At 53.9% G+C, this 13,683-nt stretch overlaps 2 protein-coding genes across 3 annotated transcripts in view; both read left to right on the top strand.

Annotated features, from left to right (window-relative positions):
* The first annotated feature begins 1,978 nt into the window (after window positions 1-1,978).
* On the top strand, window positions 1,979-5,013 carry Lefty1 (left-right determination factor 1). 2 transcript variants are annotated; one of them, XM_059281113.1, is made up of 5 exons: window positions 1,979-2,228; window positions 3,418-3,460; window positions 3,563-3,664; window positions 3,864-4,109; window positions 4,650-5,013. In XM_059281113.1, exons 1-5 carry the CDS (start codon window positions 1,979-1,981, stop codon window positions 5,011-5,013), a joined length of 1,005 nt encoding a protein of 334 aa, XP_059137096.1. The 2 variants fall into 2 exon arrangements, with proteins under 2 accessions (XP_059137096.1, XP_059137095.1); XM_059281112.1 differs by having other exon boundaries at window positions 3,418-3,664.
* Window positions 5,014-12,216: 7,203 nt separating this feature from the next.
* Window positions 12,217-13,683, top strand: part of Tmem63a (transmembrane protein 63A) — a 33,193-nt gene continuing 31,726 nt past the window's right edge. The window contains exon 1 of the mRNA XM_059280599.1: window positions 12,217-12,430. Coding sequence (XP_059136582.1) covers window positions 12,242-12,430 — 189 coding nt within the window. The 5' untranslated portion in view covers window positions 12,217-12,241. The remainder of the gene's footprint in view (window positions 12,431-13,683) is intronic.

Genomic DNA, 13,683 nt, shown 5'->3' with positions numbered 1-13,683 from the left:
GCTGCCTGTGGCACCTGGCCTGGCCTTGGTGTACTTGCCAAGCAAACACAAAATGTCTGTCCCTGCCCAGTGAGGGGACCCCAGACACCTCAAGCTCTCCTAGAAAGACTGTCCTGGACTCTCCTGAAAAGACTGTCCTGGACTTTCGCTTCCCTGACCTTAGAGGTCCTTGGGTCTGATGCTACTCCAGATGGTCTCTACTCTGGAAGTCCTAAGATGACGTCCTGTTCCCATTGCGGTGTGCTGCCCCAGCTCTCACCTGGCAGCCCAACCTCTGGAGTCAAACCATGAGCCAGAGAGTGGGGAGGGGACTGGGGGAACCACCAGGCTTCTCTCTGACCTCAGCCCTCACTCCCAGCATGATGGGGCCACTGCCCTCCCCTAGGCCCTTAGCACTGGCCTAGAGCCAGGAAAGGCATTGGGTTGAGAGCACCAGACTTCATTCCAGGGGTCCCCTCTCCTGGAATGGGCCAAAGACCTGGTTTGGGGGCTTCTTTCCAGTCTCAAGCCTGACCTGGGTCAGACCCAGGCAGGAGTGGTGGGGACGACAACTGCTCTTCTGCATGACAAAGGGTGGCCCTGCTGGAGAGCCATGGGACACAAGTCTTGCAATCCACTATGGCTTTTCTCTTTAGCCCCCGACTGAGGTTGCCAGAATCCGCAAATAAAAGCTCTAGATACTGGTGTAATGCAAATCAGAGGTAAACAGTGAATAATATATTAGTGTAATCATGTCCTGAATTCAGTCTCGGTTTTATTTAGCAGCTCTACTCCTGGTGGGCTGCTCAATTTTATTTCTCTAGTACAATTCTTCAACCAGCTCGCAAATCCACATTCAGGCGTCCGGCCGGTGTCTTGGAGGAGGCTTAGTAGACCAAGGAATATAGCCACACACACCCCACGCCCCTCACGCCCCTACTCCAGCCACACCCATGGCACTGAGTCCTTCTAGCTTTCTTCAAGTGCCTGAGCAGACTTGGCAGAAGATAACTAGAGATATGGAAAGCACTGACTATTGTGGGCACTAATCTTTTTATTTTATTATTATTATTATTATTTTTTGGTTTTGGTTTTTCATGACAGGGTTTCTCTGTGTAGCCCTGGCTATCCTGGAACTCGCTCTGTAGACCAGGCTGGCCTTGAACTCAGAGATCCGCCTGCCTCTGCCTCCCGAGTGCTGGGATTAATGAACAGTGTGTGCCACCACCACTCAGCAATGGGCACTGATCTTTATGTTGCCCCTTCTCTGAGCTGCTATTCTCAAAAATTGGGGGAGGGTGGACTTTCAACTTTAATTCCCATAGAGGAGGGAAAGGAAAGGATGGGGCTCCTTACTGGCCAGCCCCAGGCTTTGTGGCCAAGGAATCCTCCCCAAAGTGGGACATGCTGGCTCTTATCAGCCCCAGAAGTCTTTGGAACACCTGGCCAGGTGTACTGCGAGGCAAGTCAGTTGGAGAGCCCAGGTGTTGATTGGCATTTGGATCTTTCCAGAGTTTGGGAGCAGCAATGAACAAGATTATAGGTGCACATTCCAGACACTGGGAGCAGGCACCCAGCAGAGAATGAGCCCTCCGCCGAGATCAGCCCCTCAGTCTGTGCTGAGGTTGAATTTAGGACTTCACGTGTGCAGGGCAAGTGCTCTACCACTGAGCTATTACTCCGTCCACCTTGAATATCTTAACTGGTCAGGCACCCTTAAGTCAATGTTGAGGCATATTGACAGACAGTAGTGGCCAGATGTTCTCAGTCCAGACAGGCCTTTGTGTCCTTTCTAGACAGCCCCTCCTCAGGGTTCAGGGGCTTGTTTCATGCTGAGCTCCCAGGAGGTCCCAGGGGTGTGACCTCTCTCCTCCTTCTTCCCCACCCCCACCCAGGGCCAGCTATATAGCTGGTCTGCACCAGGCCTCAGCAGACTCAAGACCCTTTCAGGACACCTCAGGGATACACACATCCATAGCTCCTCCTCCTGGGCAGCACCATGCGGTCCCTATGGCTCTGCTGGGCACTCTGGGCACTGTCCCTGGTTGGCCCCGGGGCAGCTCTGACTGGAGAGCAGGTCCTAAGCAGCTTACTGCAGCAGCTGCAACTTTCTCAGCCGCCGGTCTTGGACAAGGCTGATGTGGAGGGGCTGGCCATCCCCTCCCACGTGAGGGCCCAGTATGTGGCTCAGCTGCAACACAGCCACGCCAGCCGCTCCCGAGGGAAGAGGTTCAGCCAGAACTTTCGAGGTAAGCCTTCCCACGTCCTTCATCTCTAGGAAAGGCTGGCTCACCATGCCCTCCCATCTGTGGTGTCAATGGGCCCTTGCTTTGCGGGGCTCAGAGTGGAAGTCACGGGGTCATAGTCTGAGGGGGTTGCTAGAGGGTGTGCAGATCTGGGAGGGTGGCTGAGTCTGGGACCCGGCTGCACACTGAAGGACCCTTGGGGGAATAGGAAAAGGGGGGCTGAACCTGCTGGGAAATTTGGGAGCAAAGAGAGGAGAATGGAGGAAAACAGAGCCCCAGGAGAGGTCAAGGCCACATAGAACTTCTTGGAGTCACCACCTGGAATAGTGACAGACTATGTCTTGCCATGGACAGAGAACAGTGACTGGGTAGAGGCGGTCCTGGGTAACAGCAAGTTTGGAAGTGTGAGAGCAAAGGCATCCGGCTGTCACCATAGCAAGGGCCAGCATGGTAGCACCGCCTCTTCCAGCTGGAATCAGTCCTGGGGCACAGCCACACCCCCAAATTCACTCTTCTATGGTACCGAGGCCTGGAGACATAAGGATGCTGGTTCTGAGCAGGCAATAGAGATGACTGCTGAGGACAGGTGTAGCTGGCAGCTCAGGTGAGCACCTTGCTGTCCTAGAGCCTCGGGTGTTAGGAACACATCGATGCCATTTAGGAATGTGACAAGTCCTTAACCTTTGCACTAGGGTTCAGTGGTCCTGATAAAGATGTTCACAGGCTCCTGTTTCTCTTTCATGGATGTGCCATTGAGCAGAAATCCTCATGAGAGTCTGTCCCTTAAGAAAGGAGGCACAGTTCCACTAGTGACCTTGGATTTCCAGTCTCCAGCCTCTGCTGCCTGACTCTGTCTGTACTCCTCACCCATCTTCTCCACAACCTTCCCTAAAGAACCTTGCATTGCTGAGCTCTTGAATCCCGTCAGCTCCTTCCTTGCACAGGGTTCCAAAGCCACCACCAGGGGTGGAAGTGGATAATAAAAAAGACACATCTCCACGGATTGTTTCAGCATCCAGGGCCTCATTGCAAAATTTACAACCCCTCGATGGGACCCCTTTTTCACTGTGTTCATGGGCTTCCGGCTCCCAGTTCTCCTGTGGATTAGAAAGGAATCTTGGCCTCGGGTCTTGCCACTCTGGAGGTTATCTGGTGCCAATAGAGGCCTGGCTGACTCTGTCCATGTTCACAGAGGTGGCAGGCAGGTTCCTGGTGTCCGAGACCTCCACGCACTTGCTAGTGTTCGGCATGGAGCAGCGGCTACCGCCTAACAGCGAGCTGGTGCAGGCCGTGCTGCGGCTGTTCCAGGAACCAGTCCCCAGAACTGCTCTCCGGAGGCAAAAGAGGCTGTCCCCTCACAGTGCCCGGGCTCGGGTCACCATCGAGTGGGTACGCTTCCGCGAGGACGGCTCCAACCGCACCGCCCTTATCGACTCTAGGTATTGGTTATAGTTGTGTGTGTGTGTGTGTGTGTGTGTGTGTGTGTGTGTTGTGGGGGGATTGGGGAGCTCGGATCGGCCTTGCTGGGGGAGGGGAGCAGTAGAGGATGGGGTGGGGACAGAGCGGGACCCGGAGACTCCTCCAGGGCCTCTCTGACAGCCTGCTAGTCCCCTCGCCTAATACGCCGCTGTGTCTCAGGCTCGTGTCCGTCTACGAGAGCGGCTGGAAGGCCTTCGACGTGACCGAGGCCGTGAACTTCTGGCAGCAGCTGAGCCGGCCGAGGCAGCCACTGCTGCTGCAGGTGTCGGTGCAGAGGGAGCACCTGGGCCCGGGGACCTGGAGCGCACACAAGTTGGTCCGGTTTGCTGCGCAAGGGGCGCCGGGCAGCGAGGGCCAGGGCGAGCCACAGCTGGAGCTGCACACGCTGGACCTCAAGGACTACGGGTAGGCGCTGTGGGTTAAATTGATAAGCGAAATCCAGAGACAAATGGGAAATCTGACTTAACTGTGAAATGTCAGAGTTTCAGAGTGTGTGAATATTTAGAAAAGTCCCTCTGACTGTTAGGAAGCCCCCAGTAGATGTTATTTACTTTTAGTTCTAGCCACACCCACATAAACATCCAATTCAGTTGTTTCCTTTGCTGTGGCGCTAGGGTTGGAACCCAGGGCTTCACAATATACCAGTGCTCTCCCAGTGAGCTATACACTCAGCACTCAGCCCAATTTTTGAATACTGTGAGAGCTTTTTTTTTTTTTTTTTTTTGGAGACAGGGTTTCTCTGTGTAGCCCTGGCTGTTCTGGAACTGTGCTGTAGACCAGGCTGGCCTTGAATTCACAGAGATATGCCTGCCTCTGTCTCCCAAGTGCTGGGATCAAAGACCTGTGTCACTACCGCCCAGCCCATGGGAACTGGATCTTAAGTCTCCCTCCCAGATGCCCTGATTTTAGCCTTCTCAGCTGACCTCTGCTGTCTCATCCCCACAGAGCTCAAGGCAATTGTGACCCGGAGGCGCCTGTGACTGAAGGCACCCGATGCTGTCGCCAAGAAATGTATCTGGACCTGCAGGGGATGAAGTGGGCGGAGAACTGGATCCTCGAACCCCCAGGGTTCCTGACTTATGAGTGTGTGGGCAGCTGCCTGCAGCTCCCAGAGTCCCTGACCATCAAGTGGCCATTTCTGGGGCCACGGCAGTGCATTGCCTCAGAGATGACTTCCCTGCCCATGATTGTCAGCATTAAGGAGGGAGGCAGGACCAGACCTCAGGTGGTCAGCCTGCCCAACATGAGGGTGCAGAAGTGTAGCTGTGCCTCTGATGGAGCGCCCATACCCAGGACGCTGGAGCCATAGGCACAGGAAGTGAAGTCCCCAAGGATGTGACTTCCATGTATATCTGAAGTGTTCTATTATACCGGGAGAGATGGGGATTCTGAATCCCTGAGGGGGCTAATGCCTGTCTGTGCTCTTTGATGAGCTCTGCATTTGCTTCCTCTGGACCGGCCTCATCCCCTAGCTTTTACCTTCAAGGAATGTGACTCACTGGCCACTAGGGGGCCCTACCTAGTCATCTCTGTTCTTCATATTGTTCACTGCACTATATGTTAAAGCACTTACATGCATAGTTACTGTAGGCTAAGGACAGAATTCCTAATTGTCACTGGATCTGGGCTGAGCCCCGGTCTTAACTTTGGACCTAAGAAACAAGTGTATCAAACACGCTCAACCTAGGTAATATGGACTTTGCTAGATGTGAATAAAATATATTTTGTTCTGTAACTTTTGTTGTTGTTTTGTTTTTTGAGACAGGGGCAAAGGCAGGTGAATCTCTGAGTTCGAGGCCAGCTTGTTTTACAGAGCTGGTTCTAGGACAGCCAAGGCTACACAGAGAAACCCTGTCTCAAAAAAAAAAAAAATCAATGTCATTCATAATTCTAGAAGAACGGGGCTCACTCCTCTCAGACTGATACAGGGAGCATTACAGACAGCATTGTCTGGAACATGGCAGGATACCACGTTTACAGAGACTTTTTTTTTGTAGCTACTGCAGTTAGGCTTAACATTGCATGTCAGTGGGTCTCGCTCCTTGGGAAGCTCCTGATTTCTGTGCTATAGGACGCAGTGCCTGTGACCCTGACAGTTGTTCCTAGCTGCAAGCTCAATACGACAAAAACAAAGTGTGTGTAGATTCAGCTTATTTTGCTGAGTTCATTCATTCTAACAGGATTCAGACATCAGAGGGAAAGAGACTTTAAAGAAATAAGCGATGCAGGATCTCAGCCCAGGGAAGGGACCTTTTAGTCTCCCTGCCAGTCTGCACAGCTGCTAGCTGAAAATCCCATAGTCTGTCTCCTAACACTTCTCATCTTGACTCAGTAAATAGGAGCGATCCTTAACTTCCATAGTTGTGGTTTGAGGAACCAATGCTTTAATAATTACTTTACACACTGATTGGCACATCTGAGCTAGTCCAACTCACACCCTGGATTTGTTTATTTTGAGAGGGTCTCAATTTGGAGTTGCCTGTTTGTTTTTTAATTTTAGTATTATTATTTCTTTGAGACAAAGTGTCATGCAGCTTAGGATGGTCTCCAACTCCATAGGCAGTCAAAGATGACCTTAAATATTTTTAAAATTAAATTGTATGTGTGTGTGTGTGTGTATGAGAGAGAGAGAGAGAGAGAGAGAGAGAGAGAGAGAGAGAGAGAGAGAGAGAGAAGAGAGAGAGAGAGCCAGCATGTGCTGTGGAAGTCAGAGGGCATCTTTTGGGAGGTGGTTCCCTCCTTCAACAGTGGGTTCTGGGGGTTCAGACTCAGCTAGTCAGGATTTCATGGCAGAGGCTTTGACCCCCAGAGCCATCCTCTTGGCCTAGAATTTGAACAGTGTGTGATTACAGGCTCACACCACCATGGCTGGTTATATGGAGCTAGGCATCCAAAGCAGGCTTCATGCACACTACCCAAGCACTCTGCTAGCTTGAGCTACACCTCTAGCCTCCGGTTTACTGCTTTCTTTATGTCAACTCACACTCTGACCCATCACATCACAGCCTTCTCTGGACTTTTAGACAACTGTCACCTACTGAAGAGCAGCCGTAGGAAAGCCTTGCCTTCCGTTACCAAGCGCCCTGACCTGTTCTCTTCTTTGGTAGTGGTGCCACCGTCCATACTAATAGGACTAGGGCTAGACCCCAGGACACAGGCCAGACAGGTGTCAGCATCATCAACAAAGGCAGGAACTGAGGGCTAAAGATGTGTGGAGCGGGAGCAGGGAGAACAGACAGAATCCATCTGAGGAACCGGGGAATGAGCAGAGATCTAGAGAAGATAGGCAGCAGCAGAGCAGGGGCACGGCCAGGCAGAGCTGGGGGAAGGCAGGACACAACAGAGTTCTGGGAAATAACTGTTAGCTAGGCGCTTAAGGGAGAGAGGATGGAAGTCTGAGGGAGGAAAGATGCCCTGTTTCAGATAGCCACTGGCTAGAATCAGGGACAGGGAGGTGGCGAGGATATTTTTATCTTTACAGTAGAAGATGAAAGCTCAGACATGGAAGTGAGGTCAGAGAAGAGGCAAAGCTGTGCCCCGGGGAAGGAGGAGCTGCTCAGGCATGAAGTTGGCTAGTGCCGGCAAGGACTCCACAGCCAGCTTTGGTTCCACTCTTTTCCTTGTGGAAACTGAGGCCTGCAAGTGGGTAGTTTGCAGCAGTGGTCCTGCCACAGGTCCATTCCCCTAGCACATCCAACGACGGTCCTGCCCTGGGTGAGGGGGCAAAGCAGGTGCAGAGGCCGCTGGTTCGCTGGAAACCTCCAAGTCCCAACCAGAACACACCGGATGCTCAGCGTGTTCGGCTCCAGTTGGCAACGTTGGTGGCCTGGGCCGGAGCAATAAGTCGTGGTCCCAGGGAACGCTAGAAATGCTGTATTTTATTTAGGGCAGGACAGAGCTCTGGAACTTTCAAGGTCCCGGTTCCTTATCGCGGCGGGCCTCTCTGTGGCTACAGATGGCTGGGGCAGGGTAGGTCTACAGTGCCCCGGTGCTCTCCCGCACTGCGCCCCAGCTGGGCCAGTTTATGAAGTTCTTGGGGACATTCAACCCCACACAGAGCCGATCACGAACGTTTGCAGATACTCTCCCGCGCCGCGACCATCCTAGGCTTGGCCCAGTGTCCTCTCCGTGGGGAGGTGCTGGGGCACAAAGAAAAGCAGTCTGGAGACGTCCTCTCCCGGCCTTGTGGGCGTTAGCTGGTCTGATCCCGCCCGCAGACCTCGGCGAGGACGGCCACGCGTGGACCAGGGCTAGAGAGCCACAGACGGGTTCACTGCCTGGCGCACGGTCTCGGCGGTCCAGCTGGCGCCGGCGCGGGCGAAAGAGTCCAAATTAGGTAAGGCGTGGACGCAGCTCTGCGCATGTGCAAGAGGCGCCGGAGTTTCACTTTGTAACTTTTAAGTGGTGGGGACGCTGCCCCGCCCCGCCAGGTACCGCCAGACCCCTCCCCTCGGCGCGCGCAGCCGCCGCCGCCGCAGGTAAAGTGGGAAGGGGAGCCCAGCAAGGGGAGGTCGCGACCCGCCGCTCCCAGGACGCGCCGGCCGGGGTCCACACTGGGCAGTACACCGGGTCGCCTTTCCTGGAGGCTGTCCGGGTGACAGTAGCCGGGCAGGTGGCTAGAGGGTGCCAATCAAACCCCGCGCCGCTGGGACTTCCTGACAGCCTTCCCTGGCTGCGTGGCCGACACGTCCCTCCCTGTTCCTCCGCGGGCTTTGGAGTTTGTCTGCTGGGTCCGATCTCCCCGCCTAACTCGGAGGGCAGCCTCGGAGTCCTCTCTAATTCCTTACGAGGCTAGACCCGGCTAGAGTACGGGCTTCGTACCGTCCTGGTGACCACTCCTGCCCTGGTAGCATCCGGGGGAGGAAACCTGGGGACTTGGGCAAGGGCGGGGGAGGGGGGGCGCGGGGAAGAGCCCGGAGAGCTGCGACCGTAAAGAAACCACATCCGACAACTTATCCAGGGACCTGATAAGCCTGGCTACCTGAGACCTCGAGTAGGGTGGAGTTGCTGTCTTTCAACCCTAGGCAGGGACCAACAGCTGTAGGGACTTTTGCAAAGGACCTGGGAACATATTTACTGTCCTGAAGCTCTGGTTGGGTCCCAGGGCCTGCCCTGTTGAGTGTTTTTTGGGGGGTGGTGGTGGAAATGAGATGGTGTAATGCTGAGCATTTGTGTATATGTATGTTCATTGAATATGGGATGGTGACTACTGCTAAGCATGGGCACCTAGGTAGGGCTCCTGAGCCCACAGTGACTAATTGCTTTCTTTCTTTCTTTTTTTTTTTTTTTAAAGACACCCCCCTCCACTTCTTTCATAGTGATGGGGTTTGAACTCAGGCCTTGCTGCACATTCTAGTTTGGCTACTTCCATACCCCTAGAGGCTTCTCAGCTTGGTCTGGCTGCCCCTCAATGGGTGCGCTCCCACCTGCCCTCTCAGAACAAGTTCCTTTGGGAAGGCAAGAAAGGGCTGGCTTATTGAGAGCCTCGGGAATGTTCCAGGAGCAGCCTCTGACTTTTCCCTCAGCTGGGGGTGGGGTGGGGTGGGGGGTGGGAACTGGTTGCCCCTGGCTGGAAGAGCTGAAGGTCTGACTCTATGGTTCCTCCTCTTTTCCCTTTCCAAGCCTTCCTTGTTTGCTCTGCTGCATTTGATTTCCCCATTGTAGCCCTTGGGGGACACTGAGGTACAGCAGCTGCCCTTGGTGTCTGCATGAGGCAGAACGACTGGCCACCTGCCTGAGGAGGCTGGGTCTGACCTCTGGCTCAGGCTATCCTCCCTGCTGGCTGAGCTCTCTTAGTTCTTTTTGTTTGTTTTATTTTTGAGTCAGAGTCTTGCTATGTTACCCTCCATGGCCTCGAACTCGAAGAGATCCACCTGCCTCTGCCTCCTGCACGTTGGGATTAAATGGGTGTACCACCACACCCGCCCTCCCTCACCAAACTTGGTAAATTCTCTTGGCATGAGAAAAGTGACTTAGGAGCGTGACTGGGCTGTTATGGAAGGGGAGCCACAGGTACCCTCCTGGGGTCAAGGCCTCTGTTTCTCCAGGCCCCTGAAAGAGTGACTTTGGTGAGTCACCCTTCCCACCCCCACCACAGCGCCTCCCTTCCCTGGGACAATGTCCCTCTGTGAACATTTACAAGGATGTTTTTCCTTTTCTCTTTCCAAGCCTTCTTTGTTTGCTCAGTGTAGCCTCCCTTTCCCCAATTCTAGCCTTAGGGGACCTTGGGGTGCTGCAGAAGCCCCCTGGGTCTGTATGAGGGTTTGGCTTGGGATGGATGCCACCTCTAGCCCACAGTGCCAGAAGTGGAGGAGGGGCTTCCTGACTTTAGCAGGGCCTTGAGCCACTGGACAAGAGGCAGGAAGCTGGAGCTGCAGGCGCTGCTGGGTGAGGAGAGAGGGACAGGGCAGCACAGAGGACCCCTGGGAGGCGGAGGAGATCTTGTTCTGGGAGTTTAGGTGAAGAGACAGGTCGGAGGAAACCCACTGGGCAACACCAGAAAATGGGCACGTGGGATGAGAGACATTTAGGCAGGTCTGCGTGCAGGAGCAGGGTGCAGAAGGGAGGACTTCTGTTCTGAATTCCTAAACTGGAAGAGGGTGGCTCCCTTGTGGCTGATGTGGCACTGGGGTCATCTGTGTTGCCGTGGGACAGTTTGTGAAGGTTGGTGTGGCAGGGACAAGTCAAAGTGGACAGCCTGGCAGGAAATGCGAAGTAGGCCAGAGGCCTGACTCGCTGAAAATGGGAAACTAGGGTGCTGATCCAACTGAGGACCTCCCCACTGTCCTTCCTCCCTTGGTAAGTGTGGCAACCGGAGGCCTTGCATCACCAGGCAGGGATGTTTTGAAGTACTGATGTCCTGGTGATTTTTTTTTCCTTTGAATCAGTCTTCTGTGGAGATTTCCATTAGTGCCAGGGGTGCCTGAAGCCTCAGGAGGTGTCAGCACTGATCCTCCTATTTCCTCCTGAGCACTGGGCTGCAGGCCCTGTGAGACCGGTCCTTTCTCCTCTGGGTGAGGTTTAGAGGAGACAAAGCAGCTTCAAGGTGGAGATGGCATCCATGACTGTTCATAGCCACCACCCCACGGCTATAGCACCGTACACAGTTCTTCCTCTCTAGCCACCGCCAATTCCTTCGAGGAGGAGAAAGTGATCCATTCTCTTAGGCCTGTCTCCCACTTCCTATCTGGCATCCCCTCACTTCCTATCTGGCACATTGCACTGTGAGAATGTGTGTGTGTGTGTGTGTGTGTGTGTGTGTGTGTGTGTGTGTGTGTGTTTACCAGCATAGCGGTCCCAGGAGCCAGAATTGGGATTGGGCCCCTGCTCCCATATCCTTCCCTCACTTCCTATCATGCATATTGCATTGCACTGTGTGTGTGTGTGTGTGTGTGTGTGTGTGTGTGTGTGTGTGTGCCCCAGCACAGCAGTGTCAGAAGTCAGAATTGGGACCCTTCCCCCACCATGACCCAGAACACTTTCCTAGCACTTTAGGTAGTTCAGACATCGGCTTCAGATCTCTTCACCCCCTTTTCTTGTCCCTAATACTTCGGTCTCTCTAGCAGATAGAAGAACCCGACTTTGAGGAAGTCCTCTGGGAATTGCAATTTCAGCAGATTTGGGGAGGTGGGAGCCCAAGGAGGAGGTGCTTTCTTATGACTCCCCACTCATAAGTGATGTGAGGAGCGGGCCAGAACCTGCGCCCCGAGGTCCTCAGTCCTCAGTGCCAGTGGACAGACTCGAGAGGTTTCCATTGGATGTGCCAGGGGTTCCAGGAGCCTTCAAGGCAGCACCCAGTCTGCAGCTGTGTCTGAAACACTGAACCTTCTGTTAGAGGGGAGGTGTGGACGGAAGAGGGCGGAGCCAGGGGCCTGCTTTGCCCCAGCCTCGCCCTGGAGAGGGCCTAGGCCTCTCTCTGGCTGTCCCTCCTGCTTTTGCCTCTCTCAGGGAAGCACCCTGTGCCAGCACTTACAGAGCGAAGAGTCAGGGTTCGAGGCTCAGTCCTGCTGCACCCAGCTTCTTGGTTTGGGAGACAGGTGGCTATTAAGTTTCTGAGACTTGGATTCCAGGTACAACCAGTCTTGGAGATCCCGGCTCTGACATTCTGAGGACACCTGGAGAGGGCTCTTGTCCTTGGCTCAGATGACCCACAGTGTCCCTGGCTGTTCCCATCCCAGTTTGCTGGTGTCTGAGGTTTCCTCTTCCTAGCCTTTCCGGTCCTCTCTCCTGCTTGTTTCCGGTGGCCTTGAGGACTCTTGCAGGAGCTATTTCCCAGCAGTACTTGAGGCTAGAGGAACTTCAGCACAGTGATAGCACCTCCGACCACCCCATCCCTTTACCCCATTTACCCCCTTTGGGGCATCTGCTCACCGTGTCCCCAGGTGGGTCCTCTAGTCTGACCATCTGGGCCATTCCCATGAACTGTGAGCTCTACCAGGCCCTCTTCCGTGTGGTGTTCGGCTTTCCTGACGGTGCTGACTGGGAAAACTGAAAGTCCCCACCCTCATCTTCTACTTTGTTCCCTAGGGAGAGAAGGCATGATGACCAGCTCCCCATTCCTGGATCCCTGGCCGTCCAAAGCGGTGTCCATCCGTGGGAACCTGGGCCTGGGGGACCATCCCAATGACTCGTACTGCTATAGCTCAGCTAAAAACAGCACTGTGCTTCAGGGGGTCACCTTCGGAGGCATCCCCACTGTCCTGCTCATAGATGTCATCTGCTTTCTGGTAAGGTCCTCTCTCAGTTTAACCTCGTGTTCTCTAGGACCATCTAGGGAGTGCGCGTGAGGTAGATACATACACCCGTGCATGCTCTGTGGCCCTGGACATGTGTAGATGGACCCTGAGTTCTGGAAGCACTGTAATGATTCCTTCCTCGGAGGACTTGGGGCTCGTGTGGCAGTGTGATCATGATCCCGATTGCAGAGCCACTAGCCAGTCCTGTCTCTTCCTGCTGGCCCTCAGGGTGGGTGGCATGAGAGGTATGAGGGTACGGACTAGGGTTGGAGCAGGCGCAACTTCTCGTGTGTGTGTGTGTGTGTGTGTGTGTGTGTGTGTGTGTGTGTGTACTTCCTGTCACCCTGGGGTGCCTGGGGCTTTCAAGAAATAGATTCCTAGAGGTGACCTCAGGGGATGCGTGTCTCTTTCTTTAATGTGGGTCTTCTGTGGACAAAGATTCCTCCAATTTGATTTTTTTTTTTTTTTTTTTCGAGACAGGGTTTCTCTGTGTAGCTTTGCGCCTTTCCTGGAACTCACTTGGTAGCCCAGGCTGGCCTCGAACTCACAGAGTGCTGGGATTAAAGACGTGTGCCACCACCGCCCGGCTGATTCCTCCAATTTGAAACAGATGTTATTATCTTTGCAGTGACTCAACAATGGTTGAGTGTGTGTGTGTGTGTGTTTTGTTTTGTTTTGCTTTAGGGGTGGAACCCAGGCCCTTGTGCATACTCCACAGGTACTTTCCTACTGAGCCACATCCCAGCCTGATTAGATTTATTGGCGTTAACATGCACTGTCTTTTCACAAACACCCCCAGAGCAGCAGCTCCCTTGACCCTAGCTTCTAAGAGCAGAGACCATGGGGTATATGGGAGGGTGGAGTTCGGATCTTAGGTCTGTCCGGGACAGGTGGCTGAGCTGAGCAGGGAAGCTAGGAAGGGAGGGAAGGCAGTCAGAGGACCCCCGTCCCTGCCAGGCGGGAGCAGAGGGTCCCACACCCACTTCTGACCCTAAACATGACCACAGAAAGGCCATTTCTTCCTAATTTTGGTTCCTAGGACTAAGGTCTACATTGTTGCTCTTAAAATATGCTACACTGGGCCGGGCGGTGGTGGCGCACGCCTTTAATCCCAGCACTCGGGAGGCAGAGCCAGGCGGATCTCTGTGAGTTCGAGGCCAGCCTGGGCTACCAAGTGAGTTCCAGGAAAGGCGCAAAGCTACACAGAGAAACCCTGTCTCGAAAAACCACAAAAAAAAAAAAAA

Source organism: Peromyscus eremicus, chromosome 15, assembly GCF_949786415.1.
Source record: "Peromyscus eremicus chromosome 15, PerEre_H2_v1, whole genome shotgun sequence".
NCBI lineage: Eukaryota > Metazoa > Chordata > Mammalia > Rodentia > Cricetidae > Peromyscus > Peromyscus eremicus.
This window is presented reverse-complemented; position numbering and strand designations above follow the sequence as displayed.